Here is a 17,464-nt window from a genome sequence, read left to right as displayed (position 1 = left end):
GGTAAATATACAATTATACACACATTTAGATGCAAAAGGTTGTCCAATGTTGAACCAATCTACAGAATATCAACATCTTCAGTGCTGCTTTGACCCAATCGACAATATATTCATGAAAAAGCATCAAAAGAGTTGCAACTGCCTATTTAAATAGTAGATGGAGTGCTTAGCTGGATCAGAGACACAGGAGAAATGAAGAACAAGTCAAACTCATGACAATCTGTCATCTTGTTTATTTACATGTCGCGTGACGCATGTGTCCTGCCTCAAGTACCTTTTCCAACTTAGTTTATGAAGTAAAAATTTAATATTTGTTTATAACCTGACATCTCAATGTTTACATTTTATCTGCCTCAAATGCCTTTTATTGCATAAGTATTGATTCTAAACTAACTGGGCCATTGACTTCCACAGGTTTATTTCAGCAGACAGAACACAGCGCCGCCTAGCGTATTGGAGATTCACATGCAACGCACAAAAACTGTCTCAAGAATATAAAATACATAAAGACATAATATAATATAATATAACTAGATAGGTAAAGTTTGTAGATACAAACTTTATTGCTGGCATGACAAAGGCTGGCCTGAGAGTTGTAAAAAAAAGAAATCTTGGGGTTTGAAGGTATAACAGACCTTATTAAGACTGTAAGACTGACCGATAGACAGACTCCAGTCGGTCAATTAATGTCTTCTGAAGCAAATCCAAAAGTGTGTGTAAGAAACACATCGATAATTAAACATTTTTATCTTTAAATCTTTACTTCTGAGTGTCGATTTGTCCACTACTGGCGGAACCTGTGCAATGGGTTAAACTGGAAAACACTTAACCCTTGATCACTTGGAGCATGTTGAAGTCTGATGTCAATTTGTGGAATTATTTTGTGATTTTTGCACCTGAGAAAACAATGTTTTTCTGAGATTGATGCACACAGATTCAGGTTTAGTTGTAATTTCAGAGGCTTAGGTGTAAATTTCATATGTTTAATTTTTGTTTTATTATAATGAATTGTTAGAAAGAATTCATCAAGATTTACAAAAACAAAAATGTTAACATAACAATGAACACATAAGCTATAACTGTGTGATAAACAGTTTCAGGTAGCTACAAGTATTTTGCTGTTAAATCTCAATATAACTTCTCTAAACTTCACTTTCATCATACATTAGAGTTGTGTGGGGGTGGGGTTGATGAAGTGCCATCTGCTTTCATGTAACAATCGAGTTGCATTGTGGGATATGGAGCCATCTGAAGCGTACATCAGAGTAGGCTCTCTACCTCAGTTAAAATCAAGGGGTTGAGGGTCTGTCAGTAGAAACCTCCCTCGCTCACTGAACGAAGTGGAATGGACTTCCAAAATGGCGGGGAAGTGTTTAGGGGAGTTAGCCAGTGGATGTTAAAAGTGAAGTGGAATGCAGCCATGGAGAGGGTCCCTTCATGGAGGCTGCCATGTTGGAATCACATGACCAGCCGAATACCACCTCAGTAACTGTCCTGTTATTTGACACTTTTACTCATTGATTAAAGTACTAATGGCTGACTGTGAATACTACATTCTACAATTCTACAAATAAATATTTCTACAACTACATTTTTGAAACTGAAAACTATTGATTTTAAATAATAATGCATCCAAGCCGATAGGTGTCAGTGTAAGTCCAAGATGACTCAAAGACAAAAGTTTCGAAGTACACCTCTAAGTAGGACAGAATACTGGCTTTCTCAAGCCAACATAATATTTTTTTCAGCCTACACCAAAACTACCAATTTAAAGTAAAATATCTTGCCATTTAACATACTATATATGGTATGGTATTTTACTTTATTTGTAGAAAAAGCTGCAAATAATAAATATACTATGCCACCATGTGTTACACTTTATAATCAATGATGAATCATAAGATTTTACATTGTACATCTTTCCACACATTCAGCATGTTTTTATTCTATCGTTGTTCTACATATTTTTCTCGAGCTAGGATACACAAATACTGATCAACAATTTCATGTGCTGTGCTTAATTATGATTTGCATTTATTTATATGGCAAAAAAAAAAAATGAAAAATGAAACAAAACTTTGATATATAACATAATATAACCATCAAATGGCAGTGATTTATGCAACATTACACAATACTGACATTAATACTACAGTCTGAATCATAATTTGTTGCTTGTGCAATCAGTCTAAATTTTTAATGCTGTTCTCTTCTGGTCACTCTCAGAGAGGATGAACAATATGCAGTAAATTAGTGATGAACCAACTTAGAGGTTGGTTATGTCAGGAAAACAATTCCCTTTGTCCACTATGTTACATATTTCTTCGGTTCCTTCCTATCATTAGCACACTAGTTACTTTTTCCTCTTCAACCCTTAAAATTCCTTGAGGGTCAACAGCAGGATTTCTTCATTAGCTTTGCTTGAGCATCCTCCATTGCTTTATTATCTGAAATAACAAAGCCATATTGCTATTTAGCGGGCATGTTACTTTCTAACAAACTTTTCCTTTTAATCTTCTTTATCTTGTACCTAACAATACCTTCATATTTCATTTCCCCACCTTCCAATGTTTTTCTAACCATCTCTGTATAAGGATTTTAAAGTGTAATCACTTACTCAGAATGCTTCCATCTCCGATCTGAGCGGTGCTGTTTTCTGTCTCCAGGTCTTTCAGAATGGTATCTTCAAAGGCCAGAGCTGCCACACGAAAGAAAAACTCCTGCACATTCTCCCCTATGGAAAAACCAATGTAGTAATAGTTACATGGTAGTTCCACATAGAAACAATCTTGAACTTCTTGCAAGAACGGAACTTGTATACAATCTTTAGTGGGTCAAGTGCCCCTTGATCGTTGGGGGAGGGGGTGTATCTTTAAAGAAATATAGGGCCAATGTCCACCCTAGCCCCACAGCTAAAGTCTAACTGTTTTCAAATAAAATGTGAACTGACATAACCATCAACAGGTACATTGATATTCACATTTGTATCATTGTAGCCTTACAGATTGTACCTGTTTTTGATGACAACGACCAGAACTCAGCCTTCATCTCAGCTGCCATTTGTATGGCATCTCTCTCAGTTCTCTGGCACTCTTCTGCAGACTTCAGATAAAGACAGCGGGGACCTTTCAATAGCTTTTACAAGTTGTGAGTGTACATGTGCATGTGTGTGTGGGCAATCATTCTCACCAGGAGGTCTCTTTTTGTGCCAACCAAGAAAACAAAACAAGAGTTTGGTTCATTTTCATTCAGAGCATCCAGTAACCATTGCCTGAGAAACACAATACATATTACTATTCCGGGGGGGGGCATTCAAAATGCTTGAGACATTTTGACAGGCATTCAAAATGCTTGAGACATTTCCACTTCTATCAAGACTTTACTTACCGTGTGTGTTCCAAGGTCTTGATATCTGCCATGTCGAAAACAGTAATGATAACTTTAAAGCAAAAACAGAAATGATTATATAGAGGTTTGAACTGTCGTATCTTCAGTTTTAAAGGGATAGTTCACCCAAAATGGAAAATTATCTTAATTTACTCGCCCTCATTCCGTCCCAGATGTGTATGACTTTCTTTCCTCTGCTGAACACAAATAAAGATATATCAAAGAATATTTCAGCTCTGTAGGTCCATGCAATTCAAGTGAAAGGTGACCAGAACTTTGCAGGTCCAAAAAGCACATACAGTAAAGGTAGCATAAAATAATCCATACGACTCCAGTGCTTAAATCTATACCTTCAGAAGTGCTATGATTGATTTGGTTGAGAAACAGATCAATATTGAAGTCCTTATTTACTATAAATCTCCACTTTCACTGTATTCTTCTTTTGTTTTTGGTCGATTTGAATTCTTTGTGCATATCACCACACTTCTGAATCACTTCTGAAGATATGGATTTAACAACTGGAGTTTTATGGATTACTTTTATGCAGCCTTTATATGCTTTTTGGACCGTCAGAGTTCTGGCCACCATATAATTGCATTGTATGGACATACAGATCTGAAATATTCTTCTAAAAATCTTTTTTTGTGTTTATCAGAAGAAAGAAAGTCATACACATCTGGAATGGCATGAGGTAAATTAAAGATAATTTTCATTTTTGAGTGAACTATAACTTTAAGAATGGACCTACACTACCTACCCTGAGCCCCTCTGTAGTATGCTGATGCGATGCATTTGAACTTTTCCTGGCCTGCAGTGTCCCATCTATGTAGCATGTGCAAAATCAAATATCAAACAACTAACATTGTCAGGATAAGATTGGTTGCTTGTCCTTTAAGCTAATGTGTAATTCAGAAACATCATTACTCACATTTGAAGAGAATATGGCAGCCCAGACAGTTCAAACCTCTCGATTTCAAAGTCAACCCCAATAGTAGCCTTGTAGTCTCTCTCAAAGACATCTTTACAGAACCTACAATATACAAGAATCGTAATGGGCTTCAATCTACATTAAACAGGCGACATTAAATCACACAGGGGCGGTGAAAACCTGCTGACAACTTAAAATGTTTGCCTCTATTTTAATTGACAAACTCCTAAAGAGTTTCACAATGTTTTATTAGTGTGGAAAGGAAATCAATAAACTTTACCTGTTAATTAAGCATGTCTTTCCCACATTGAGGTCTCCAACCACTACTGCTTTCGACATCTTAAGCCTGTCATATCTACAAAATAATTAAAAATGGAACAAACATAATAAAAAAATTTTTTTTTAATATTTGCCTTGTTTTATGTGGCATATATACTGTATATTTGATCAATATATAATCAGAGTGAATATTTGCACTAAGTGTAAATAGCACCTGCCAGACAGTGCATCTGTTTGCTCTCCAATAGTCTAGTAGAAACACACATATTGAAGACAAACTGCACTCACTTCTTTTGCTGCATTAGTGTGGGGTGTAACGGTGGTGTCGATATTTTTCCATGCAGATGACCGTGTTAAGATTCCACCATTTGTCCCACATTTCCCATCCTGTTTCCTGACTCCAGTCTTAATATTTTTGTCACAGTGAATGTCAGGGAGTACTATATACAATGGGTTTGCTATAGTAATATTGTAGTAACCATGTTGTGGAAGCCGTAGTTTTGATGCAATTAATCATGGTGTTACTACAATATTGTACACAATATGGTGTTAATATAGTAACCATGTTTAATATTGTGGTTTGCTATGATTTTACCACAAATTACCATGGTTATCCCATGGTTACTGTAGTAAAATCATAGTTAATTTTTGTAAGTGAAGGCTAGGGTTAGGTTTAGGGTAAGGAGTTTGTGTAGGGTGTCTGTCTGATTCTAAATAAATCTAATAAACACACTGCAGCGAAGCCCTTTATTGTACGGTAGTATTTATATAGGGGTGTAAATAGCATCTATCACTATTTGCACTTAGTGCATATAGCCTCTGCCATATATAATTTACCAATATACTCATCTGATAACCTACTCTTGTAGGCGAGCAGCCCTGTCTTTGCAAGCCAGCTTGGCTTTGGAATTCCAGTCATCCTTCATCTGTAGGCAAGCTTGTGGATTATAACACTAGAGAATAAAAGAACAGTTAAGGCTACTAATAAAATAAGAACTAATAAATGCTGAATGAACAACTCTTCTGAACATGAACAACAACAATTACAAGACAATTATAGTTTAAATCCCCCTCATGCTGCCAAAACAGTTCTGACCCTTCAAGGCATGGACATCTGAAGGTGTCCTGTGGTATCTGGCACCAAGACATGTGAGGTGGGGCCTCCATAGATTGGACTTGTTGGTCCAGCACATCCCATAGATGCTCAATCCTGAACCCTTTTTGCAGTGTGACTGGGCACATTATCCTGCTTAAAGAGACCATTGACATCAGAGAACACTGTTGCCATGAAGGGGTGAACGTGGTCTACAACAATCTTTAGGTAGGTGGTATGTGTCAAAGTAACATCCACATGAATGCCAGGTTTCCCAGCAGAACATTGCCCAGAGCATCACACTGCCTCCGCCAGCCTGCCTTCTTCCCATGGTGCATCCTGCTGTCATCTCTTCCCCTGGTAAATGACGCACCCGGCCATCCACATGATCTAAAAGAAAACATGATTCATCAGACCAGGCCATCTTCTTCTATTGCTCCACCGTCCAGTTCTGACACTCACGTGCCCATTGTAGGAGCTTTCGGTGGTGGACAGGGCTCAGCATGGGCATTCTGATCGGTCTGTGGCTATGCAGCCCCATACGCAGCACGCTACGATGCACTTTTGTTTTGACACCTTTCTATCATGGTCAGCATTAAGTTTTTCAGCAATTTTTGCTACCGTAGCTTTTCTGTGGGATCGGACCAGACAGGCTAGCCTTCACTCCCCACACGCATCAATGAGCCTTGGGCGCCCATGACCTTGTTGCCGGTTCACCAGTTGTCCTTCTTTGGTTCACTTTTGTTACGTACTAACCAATGTATACCAGGAACACCCCAGAAGACCTGCTGTTTTGGAGATGCTCTGACCCAGTCGTCTAGCCATCACAATTTAGCCCTTGTGAAATCTCTCAGATCCTTACACTTGCCCATTTTTCCTGCTTCCAACACATGAAATTGAAGAACCGACTGTTCACTTGCGGCCTAATATATCCCATCCCTTGACAGGTGCCATTGTAACGAGATAATCAATGTTATTCACTTTACCCGGTAGTGGTTTTAATATTGTGACATATCAGTGTGTAAATATATATACATATACATATATATATATATATATATATATATATATCCTCCTGAGACTCGAGTGTGACTCCTGTGTGAATTTTCCATTCCCCTTTTTGATTTGTAACTAGTAGGCCATAAGAAAGACCAAATAGTTTTCCTAAAAATGTATGTCCTCATATGTGGACAGCAGGACTAATTTGTGAAATTTTAAATAATACCATGCTATAGAAAGATTTTGGTTAGTCATGTTTTTGAGACGTTACGACATACATTACATCAGAAATCAAATTACTTTTTGATTCAAAGTATTGGCCAGCATCATCCAATCACTGCCAACCATGTTAAAATTGAATTAGACGTTATACATTCTGAATCTAAGTACTGTTTAACATTGTACCATGTCTGCCAAACATGTTAAGTAGTCCAAACATCATGTGCAGCCTGAAACTGAACTTTTGTCCAGATGTCAGAAGTGAATGCACTTGGCTGCCTGGAAAGCTATAGGCTCCCTTGCTCCCTAATTAGTAAATAACTTAAGTAAGCCTCCAGTGTGCTGTCTGTCTGCACTGGTCTCAGAACAGTTTGAAATGCACCTTATTTTCATCCTAACTCCATATAAAGCCTCTGAAAGCAACATGTTCCAGCTTTTGGATGCATCAATTGAGTCTCAATGTGATAATGCACAGTAAATATAGGATATTTTAAGGAAACTGAGCCTATAGTCCACATACGTGGTCATTGTGTTTAACAGTGTGCCATTTTATGATAAATCGATAAAATATTTAAAATGGCAGATTGGATGAAACTAGAGGCTTTAAAGGGGTCATGACGTGAGAAACCAAATTTGCCTTGATCTTTTGGTATATAAGAGGTCTTTGTATCATTAAAACGTCCTGCAAGTTTAATATTTTAAGACGTCCTCCCCATTCTAAACGAATCATTTATTTAATCAAGCTCAAAATACAGCTCGTTCTGGATTCATGGTTAGAAGTGACGTGACGGTTAGAAGTGACGTACCAGCGTTTGCATATGACCGCCTCCAGCACAAGATAACTACGCTTTAAGCGCAAGACAACTACGCTCATTTCAGTATCGCCGTGCGCCTCACAAGTGTTCAGTCGATGGACAGCGAGCTCTGACAGAGACTACTTGTGCACAGGAAAATTACGATGCCACACAGATGTGCTGTTCCTGGCTGTGGTCAAACAAAACCTCTGAATAAGCTGCCGAAAGATCCAGACGTCAGGGAAAAATGGATGCAGTTTATTTTTTGCGGACGTCCCAGTTAAGTGTTAACTTGAGCGTTTGTTCTGTACATTTTAAGGATGACTGTTTTGAGAACAAATCTCAATATGATGCTGGCTTTGCCAGAAAACTGTTGCTCAAAGATAAGTCCGTGCCGACTATTCTGGGAACAACGACGACGCTAAATTGTAAGTAATCTATTTTAAACTTTAAAATACTTTTTAAAGCACAATTTCATTCATTATGAATAATCACAGTGTTTTTACTTAGTTTACTTGCATATTGTTCTGGCTGGGGCGTCAATAATTGATACATAGGCACTGACGTTAGCCAATCATAACAGTGGGCGTTAACACTAAAGTCTTAAATGGAAAACGCCCCCAAAACAGACTGTTTGAATCAGAGGATGAGAAACAGGGTGGGAAAAGGTCATAAATCACTAGATTTTAAAAGTTTTTCTTAAAAAAAATATATTAATACTATAATTGCACCTAAGGGAACATAATAATACAATAAAAAAAAACCCATGTCATGACCCCTTTAATTTTTTGACTCAGATTTAAATGTAAAAACATAATGAGTTTTCTTAAGAGATGTAGTTTTGTTGCTGTTTCTCCCAAAAACAAACTCAGCTGAGATCGGCACCATGTTGTTTTGTCACCTGACTCCATCCTTCAAACGTTTAACCCTTTAATGACAGCCCAGATTCTTCTAAACTGAGATCAGTCATATATCCATAGCCTATAGCGAAACAAAAACGTAATGTCCACACATGACGGACGCAGGGTCACAGGAGGATAAAGCAGTAAATAGAAGCAGTTTTGATTTCATGTTGACATTAAATCCCCACATGACATCAATAATGAAGAAACAAATTGAACACATAAGCATCTAAATGAAACATTTATTTGTATTTCTTCAGAAGTCCTGTGATCCTGTAAGCATCAGTCTACAGGTGAGGCCCCTCTTTGGATGTCACGCATTCTCAAAAACGTAATCTACTTCACTTGGTTCAGTTACAGGATGTTTGCCGAATGTCCTGTAGCATGAGATGCAACATGCTTCATGCTGGATGATTTAACTGTTTTAAATCAACATCTTTTAGCCCCTTCCATGATATAAATATTCAGCAGATGGATGCATATCAAGGCAAATAAGACATGTTGCAGAAAATATACATTTAAGAAATGTGGAATGATCTATTATGAACATTATGTGACTTTAGAATGATGTGTACCTTGGGAAATTTAGATATGACCCTGTCTCTGCTGACAGGAGGGGCGAAATGCATTGTATTGTCAGCAGGTTGTCCGGGGAACCTCTTGCCTAAAAGACACGCACATACTTTGTCAGCATAACCAGATAAGCCTAACCTATGTGTTTATTCTGTACATTTCCATCCACATACTGTAAATACTTTATGATGAATATAATGTCTATATAGAGTATACTTAATCAGAAAGTCAAGCTGTTAATAACATTGCTCAAATTACTCTGTAGTGTGTTTTTAAAGATATTTTTAGATATGCTAGCAGATATCTTTTAACACAGCTCTTTACCTCATAGTACATGCAGAAGTTGAATTAAGGTTAAATAAGTTACCATGAAACAGTAGCACAATATTTAATGAACGGGAATTGCCACAAAACACAGTGCCCTAACGGCGTATTTGGCTCTTTATAAAAAGGAAACTTCGTTTTAAAAACATCTCTAATAATCGTTGTATCCTACTAGGATGTGTACTGTTGAATTTGTATAAAATGAATATCATGTTCAGGCGTAAACTCACGTATATTCCCGTAGCGCAGTCTTTCTGATTCCTGCCGAACGCGCACTGACGTACTGCATCAAATTCTGCCGTCATCTCCATAGCAACCACGAGCCGGAGCCCGCTGTCACGTGATGCAGGAGCTACGCCGCTAAGGCAACGAGTACATTTATTTTTTTTAATTTTTTGTTGAGATGTCGAGTCGAGACAACAGATATTCTTTTATTATGTATATTCAAATGCTTTTGGGGAGGATATATACCATACAGTAACATACTGTATTATATATGTTATTGTATGATAAAAATTTATGTTTTATTGAATTTTATATAGATTTCAGGTTAGGTTTTTTAAAGGTGCACTCAGTAATTGTTTCCTCATTAAACATATGAAAAACATTTATTGTAATTTTGCAGGAAATTCACATTAAAATTAAGACATATCTGTAATCTTATAAAAGCTGTTTTATTCTACATGGAGTGTGTCCACACATGGGGGCTGCCATGTTAGAATCACATGACCAGCCGAATCCTACTTACTTGAGCTCAGTAACTGTCCTGTTATTTGACACTTTCACTCATTGATTAAAGTAATCATGGCTGTCTGTGAACACGACATTTCTACAATTAAATGATGCTGCATCCAAGCCACCGGGCAGTGTTTATTTTTCACAGTTTTTTGTTTTAGTCATAGTTTTAGTCTTTTGACGAAAATGTCCTTTAAAATTATTCAACATTTCGTCGTCTCATATTCATTAGTTTTTGTCCATTTTAGTCTGTCGAAAATAAAACCTTTAGTTGATGACGATGTGCAAAATGGACAAAAACCTGTGTCAAACTGCAACAGAATAAACTTTAATCAAATATTCAAACATTTAGGGAAAACACTTCATAAACATTTTCTAATTTAAAAACGTATCAAACATATAACTAGCCTATTACTCTGAATTCTTCATGCTTTATAAACGTATTCATTTTCCTTGAAAGGTTATTGCTTGTAGTGTGTTTCTTACGGCGCATTCACAGCGCAAGTTACTGTACGTTCACACCAGAAGCGGCGAGAGTGTCAAAATTCGCTCTGGCTGCCCTGCCTTCGACGCTCAAGGACGCTCGTGGACGCTCTGACGTAGTTGAAATAGGCGGCAACGTTTGTTCAGAATGCTTTGTTTTGTTTACTATATTTAAAGGGGCCGCAATTTAAACATCCAGACATGTCGACCATTTACTTTTTGCCGACCTATCACAAGTAGCGTATATCCTCATGTACTCTTTAAAATGTGAAAATAATTAATCGATCGATGGCAGTAAGTTATTAAAATTATAACTGTTTGTTATAAAAAATAAAATACATTTGTAGTAATAACTGTGGTCTTGGTCATATATTACAGGGAAACCTGTCACGGCAATAATTCGTTTCTCCTCCATTTTATCTTCGGAACGAATGCTTGGTGGGAACCAAAGTTTACACGGTTGTGTTCTCTAGACTTCGCTAGAGCGGAGCACTTCTATATTCCAATAGGTTGCCGCCGAACCGCGTCACAGCTCATTACCATAATGTTGACTGCACTTGAACTTCCATCTGACGCCCACGCCGCCCAAGACTCGCCGCGCCGCTTCTCGCCGCGGAGAGACGCTGGATGTCATTGAAAATGAATGACTTCCGGTCGATTTGACGCTCTTGCCGCCTCTGGTGTGAACGTACGGTTACGCAACGTAAATTACGCAACGTAAATTACGCATATTCTGATTGCGCGCCATTTAGTTAAAGTGCCCATGTTAATTTGCTTGTAAGTTGTTATATAACATATATGTTGTGTATAGGCTACTATAGTGAAAGTAATAAATAGGATGCGTTTGAATAAGGTATTTACCCCGTTTTGAAGCGTTCAATTTTCTTGCAGTATTATTTTTTGTCTCGTCATATTTTCGTCAATAGTAGTAGGCTATGCTTTAATAAAATCGTTTAATTTTTGTGACAACGCGCCTTTTTCGTCTCACCTGTTATCGTTGACAAAAACAAACAAAAAACTTAAAACTGACGAAAGCGTTCGTTGACGAAGAGATTATAACACATTCCAAAATGACACAACGACAAAATTACTGATTGTACCTTAAAGGTAAGCATATTGTGCCTTGTATTATTATATTTGTTTAGAATCTGAATGGTGTAGGGTGATCTGTCTTCTCTTTGTACTAATTAAAAGTCACAACCACTTATTTTGGCCCCCAAATTATGAAATATAAAAATAACACAAAACCTTATTTAATTACATGCATTAACTTTTGACTACATATACAGTACTGTGCAAAAGTCATAAGATGTTTAGCTTCAGCTTTAGTGTGTCAATAGGAAATATAAATGTTAGACTCCCAAACTTTTGCAAATAGAAAAGAGTAGAATAGAAGAACAGGGAGCCCTGCAACAGATGTCATGGCCCCCAAAAAGCCCCCCACTGAACATCGTGTCAGTCTGAGATTACATAAAGAGACAGAAGTAATTGGGACAGCCTAAACAGATAGAAGACCTGTGGCAAATTCTATAAAAACATCCTATCAGCCAACAACCAAGAAAAACGGTCTAGGTGTACCTAGGAGAACTGGGGCTGTTTTAAAGTCAAAGGTGCTCACACCAAATATTGATTTAGCTTTTTTATGTTTACTGGACTTTGTATGACATAAAGTGATAAATGAAAACTATATATGTAATTATTTTTGAAGACATCCTCACTATGCAACATTTTTCACAAGTGCCTAAAACTTTTGCACATTACTGTACATGTTGTCTCAGTTTTGCGAGAAGCACCCTAGTAAGAATTTAATTGTACTTGGTACTCTGTACTTTGTACACATGACAATAAAAAAGCTTTGACTTTGAAGATATCGTCATTTACATATTCCAACACATAATGCAAATTGGTTTACTGTTATTGTACAAAATATGTTATGCATTAAAAATAGGATCATTGCCGAAGATCCTAATCACTTCTGCACTATTCTACGTCATTTTGAAGTGTAAGTAGTGATAGTAGGATGTTTACACTATAATTGCTACAAAGATAAGTGTAACTATAATGCTCCTGTTAGCTTAACAGGGGTTTGACTGTCACCAGAGATGCCTCCTAACAACCCAATTCATAAACAGTTCTCTTTCATCATCTCATGTTCGAGATCCACCTATGGGAAGGGCATCCGCACCTGACCTCTGCAGAAGCATCCAATTGCACCAAGTCTGGCCTGACAGACAGAAGCGCGTGTCCAATGCTCGGTAAGGGACCCGCCCCTTACCAAGGTCATAAAACACTTGTACGCGCTATCTTACCTCAGTTGTTATTCGCTTCTCACGACCTCTTTGCTTCGCAGCTCTACGGTTTTCGCTGACTTCACCACAGTCAACAGGAGGAAATATCCATTTGATCAGCCTCCGCCAGGCGTGATTGTCAGATGGTTGCGTTTAATTGCGATTATTTCGGGTTGCAAGCCACACACGCTCGCTACCTGGATTTGCTGAGGCTGCCCGCCTGTTTCTCAGCTTTCACCTCTCTGATGGTCACAAGCTCTCCGGTCCCACTAACCCACCGGACGTGCAGTCGCGTGCATGCCCTGCCGCCTGCGGTTCACTCATTGCCGCGAGGGATGCCCATCCCTTCTGCGTGGTGTGCATGGGACTAAGACACGCGCAGGAAGCGCTTTCACTTCCTGAGAACTGCACCCATTGCCTCGCCCTGCCTAGGAAGCTTCTTCGACGAAGACTCAAAGTTGCATCCTCCCAAAGCACGGACGAACATTACGACTCGGACGCTGGAGTAGGTGAAAGCGTTACAGCTCCGGGGACTTCCCAGAGCATGCCTGCTCTCAGTTGGGCTGACCAGTCTAACGAGGGCCTACTCGAGGAAATCCTTCCCGGTATTTCCTCGTTCGACTACGAGCCGCCCGGCTCAGGCGAGGACGAGGACCACGCTATACTTGAGGGCTCGGACGACGAGGAAACCACCCCGTCTGCCCAAGCTCCCCCGGTTAGCGGCTCGGCTACACTGCCGCACGCGGTCATTCTCGAGGTGTGTGAGCGAGCGGCCGCTCGTCTCGGCATGGAATGGCCGGCCCTCCAGAACGCCGCCGACCAAGAGAGGGATGTGTATGACGGCAAACTCCTAGGTCCCACTCCCGGTCCTAGGAAGCAGCTCATGCCTGTACTCCCTGCGTGCGCTAAGCACATGCGACACTATTGGAAGGACCCGCTAGATCTTAAGCACGGCTTAGCGGGTCTGGAGGTTAAGGATATGGCAGCGTGTGGCATGGGCGACCCTCCCACCATCGAGCCCTCGATCGCCAGACACCTTAACCCCTCGCGAGGGAGGGTTACTGGCCCCTCCTAAGCCAGTTCTCCCTAATAAGATGGACCGCTTCTCAGCACCTGTCTTCCAGGCCTCAGTACAAGGCCTCGGCTCTCGCGTGCACGGGCTTCTAAATGTTTCCTCCCTCCTCTCGGCCTACCAGGCCGAAGCTGTTGGAGGACATGAGTACTCATTTGGAGAAAGGCGTGCCATCGCCGACGCTGTGGAAGGAGATCGTTACCGTGAACGACCTGGTCCTTCGTAGCGCCCGCCAGGCCGTCCAAGCCGGGCGGACGCTCCATGGCCCTATGTGTTGTGGGGGAACGGGCCCTCTGGCTCAATCTCTCTGGTCTGCCCGACAGCGAGAAAAGACGCATAGCAGGAGCCCCAGTGGAACCAGGCCAGGCTGTTTTTGGCCCTGCTGTTGCACTTATGCAACAGCAGTGCGATGATAAGAAGAAGGAGGATGAGGCGTTTAAACTGTGCCTGCCTAGAAAGGCCACTCCACACCAGCCCCCCGCACGGCCCCCTCAGGCCCCAGCCACAGGATGGCCGTACCATAACACAGCCAGGCCTAAGGCTCGCAGCAGGCCACCCAGCCAGCAGCCTAGCCAGCAGCCCAACCATCCTCCTAAGCCCTGGGGTAAGACATCCTTCAGGCGGCTGCAGCTGAAAAAGCCCACCCACTCTACCCCGTCCGGACGGGAAGAGGAAGAGGCCTACCTGATGCTCAGCTCCAGGGGCTTCTCGGTCCAGGTTTTCAGGCTGACCAGCCCAGTGGACACAAGCTTGAGTTTTTCCCCTTTACCCAAAAGGAGGAAGTCCTCAGCTCGAGGGCCCCTTTTCCCTCGTTCGGGTGCCCAACCCCAGTTCAATATGGACATGTCACAAGTTCAGGTGTGGTCCATAAAAGAATTCCCTCCCAGCTTCCAGTTCCAGAACTGGGGAAATTCACTGTCCAAGAGTGCCCTACCACTGTTGAAAAGTGCTCAACCACAGTCTCTTCACAGTTTGCACAAACCACTTCACACACATTCAATAAAGGTTCAATTCCCTGTGTGTGTTTCAAAAATAACAAAAAAACAAGAACAACAAAAATATCAAACACTGAGAGCGAAAGCTCTTCCAAGTACTGTTGTTCCTCTGAAATTCTACATGTCGCCCCTAAGTTGTCCACTAGATGGCGCCATTGTATCACAAATGAACAATCCGGTTGTATTGCCTGCCCTAGGCAACTCGCCGGTGAGTGTGGGCTCTCTTACGTCACACGTGACAGCCTGGCAGTCTGTGTCTGCCCCAGAATGGGTGATTCGCACCATATCGAAGGGCTACAGACTTCAGTTTGCCAGGAAACCCCCACGTTTCAGCGGAGTTATCTTCACACAGAAGAGAGCTCCGCGCACATTCTGAAAGACGAGATCTCTTCTCTTCTCGAGAAGGGGGCGGTGCGAGCGGTGCCTCCGCATCAATGTCAACAGGGTTTTTACTCCCTTTATTTCCTGATTCCAAAAAAGGACGGTTCACTTCGTCCTATTCTGGATCTCAGAGTGTTGAACAAACATTTAAGGAAATACAATTTCAGAATGTTAACCCACAACGTTCTCTCTTGTGCAATAAAACAGAGCGATTGGTTCACGTCAATCGATCTGAAAGATGCGTTTTTCCACATCAACATTTACCCGCCACACAGGAAGTTTCTTCGTTTCACCTTCCAAGGCATATGTTACGAATTTACAGTACTTCCATTTGGCCTAGCACTCAGTCCAAGAGTGTTTTGTACGTGTGCGGAAGTGTTTTGTACGTGTGCGCTGAGAATAGCGGGGCTCAAAATCCTGACTTACATAGATGATTGGCTGATTATAGCCGATTCGAAAGAGATCGTATTGCAAAACACTGCCCGTGTGCTCGCTCACATCACAGCGCTCGGCTTCAGAGTGAACGTGAGCAAGAGCAATTTCACTCCCACGCAGAGAGTTACTTTTCTGGGCCTGGAGCTGAATTCGGTTATGGGAGCCATGGCCCCTCCCACTTCGCACAGACCTTTTGTCTCAAGCGAACGGGGAAATTTATCACCCACACCCGGACAGAGTGGCCCTCTGGGCCTGGCCCATGAGAGGGCCAACTTAAACACATTGGGGCTCCCCCCACGTGTTGTGGCCACCATTCAGTGTGCCAGAGCCTCTTCGACACGGTCTCTTTACGACTGTAAGTGGCGTGTGTTCGAAGAGTGGTGTGAAGGGCAACGGGTAACGTCATATCAGTGCTCAGTCACCGACATCTTATGCTTTTTGCAGGACCTTATGGACAAGGGAAGATCCTTTTCCACTATTAAGGTCTATTTAGCGGCTATCGCTGCATGTCATGTGGGGTTCGACAGCGCTACGGTGGGGCAACACCCCTTATTCAGTAGGTTTATGAAGGGCGACGCCGCTCTCTTCCAGTCCCCAGGAGAGTCGTTCCTGAATGGGACCTCTCCATGGTGCTGGACGCAATGTCTCAACAGCCGTTTGAGCCCCTGGGGAGTAGTTCCCTTAAGAATTTGTCTTTCAAGACAGCTTTGCTCTTGGCCTTGGCATCTGCCAAGCGGGTCAGTAATATGCATGCACTCTCTGTTCATCCCTCGTGCACTAAATTCTCTCTCAGTGGAGATAAGGTTTTTCTCAGGCCCAACCCGGCCTTTATGCCAAAATGCTTCCCGGCATTCACGTGTGAGGTGATTGAGCTCTCCGCGTTCCACCCAGCTCCTTTCTCCTCCACAGAGGATCAGAGGTTGAACGCTTTGTGTCTTGTACGTGCCCTGCGGGCATACTTAGACAGGACCAGCTCGTTTAGAAAAAGCGACCAGCTTTTCATCTCTTGGGGCCCCCCGCACTCAGGGAACCCCATTTCCAAGCAACGCTTTTCTCATTGGCTTGTGGAAGCTATATCTTTGACATATGAATCAAAGGGAGTGCAGCCCCCAGAGGGCATCAGAGCTCACTCCATTAGAGGTATGGCTGCCTCTTGGGCTCTATTTAAGGGAGTCTCTTTGCAGGACATATGTGCCGCTGCAAGCTGGGCCTCTCCCCATACGTTTGCCAGATACTACCGGCTAGATGTCACCAGAACCCCGGTAGCTCATTCTGTCCTGGTTGTCAGCTCTTTGTAGCTTTGTGCTCTTAGACCCTCCACCCCTCCTTAAGTCTGGGCTGCCTAGTCCAGCACTTTAAAGTCACTAGGCATGTTTCTACTCTACACCTGCCACCATATATTCACCATGAGAGTGTGGTCAGGTTTATTCACGAATGCATGTTACCATATGCTATTCTTTGTTGCTAAAGTGGCTTCCTCACTTTGTGGGGTGGTTTCCATGTGACGTGTCATGCACCGCCTTCGAGGTGACCGCCCTCTGGCTTTCAGGGCCTCATTGTAGTGTATTGGGCAATCG

General features: G+C 41.6%; 1 protein-coding gene and 1 long non-coding RNA gene across 3 annotated transcripts in view; one reads left to right on the top strand and one right to left on the bottom strand.

Annotated features, from left to right (window-relative positions):
- Positions 1 to 1,816: 1,816 nt before the first annotated feature.
- rab36 (RAB36, member RAS oncogene family) lies at positions 1,817 to 11,405 on the bottom strand. Of its 2 annotated transcripts, none has more exons than XM_052117365.1 (11): positions 11,257 to 11,405; positions 9,177 to 9,265; positions 5,456 to 5,547; positions 4,596 to 4,670; positions 4,316 to 4,417; positions 4,145 to 4,209; positions 3,388 to 3,439; positions 3,190 to 3,271; positions 3,012 to 3,102; positions 2,618 to 2,734; positions 1,817 to 2,447 (listed from the first exon to the last, which is right to left on the bottom strand). In XM_052117365.1, the coding sequence occupies exons 1-11, from the start codon at positions 11,348 to 11,350 to the stop codon at positions 2,392 to 2,394; spliced, it is 915 nt and encodes a 304-aa protein (XP_051973325.1). In that variant the 5' UTR covers positions 11,351 to 11,405; the 3' UTR covers positions 1,817 to 2,391. The 2 variants fall into 2 exon arrangements, with proteins under 2 accessions (XP_051973325.1, XP_051973326.1); XM_052117366.1 differs by lacking the exon at positions 11,257 to 11,405 and adding an exon at positions 9,729 to 9,797.
- Positions 11,406 to 11,699: 294 nt separating this feature from the next.
- LOC127636701 (uncharacterized) overlaps positions 11,700 to 17,464 on the top strand; it is an 82,386-nt gene continuing 76,621 nt past the window's right edge. The window contains exon 1 of the long non-coding RNA XR_007969631.1: positions 11,700 to 11,823. This is a non-coding gene — a long non-coding RNA (uncharacterized LOC127636701). The remainder of the gene's footprint in view (positions 11,824 to 17,464) is intronic.

Source organism: Xyrauchen texanus, chromosome 44 (genome assembly GCF_025860055.1).
Source record: "Xyrauchen texanus isolate HMW12.3.18 chromosome 44, RBS_HiC_50CHRs, whole genome shotgun sequence".
NCBI lineage: Eukaryota > Metazoa > Chordata > Actinopteri > Cypriniformes > Catostomidae > Xyrauchen > Xyrauchen texanus.
Note: the sequence above shows the minus strand (reverse complement) of the source record. Positions and strands in the feature narration are given on the sequence as shown.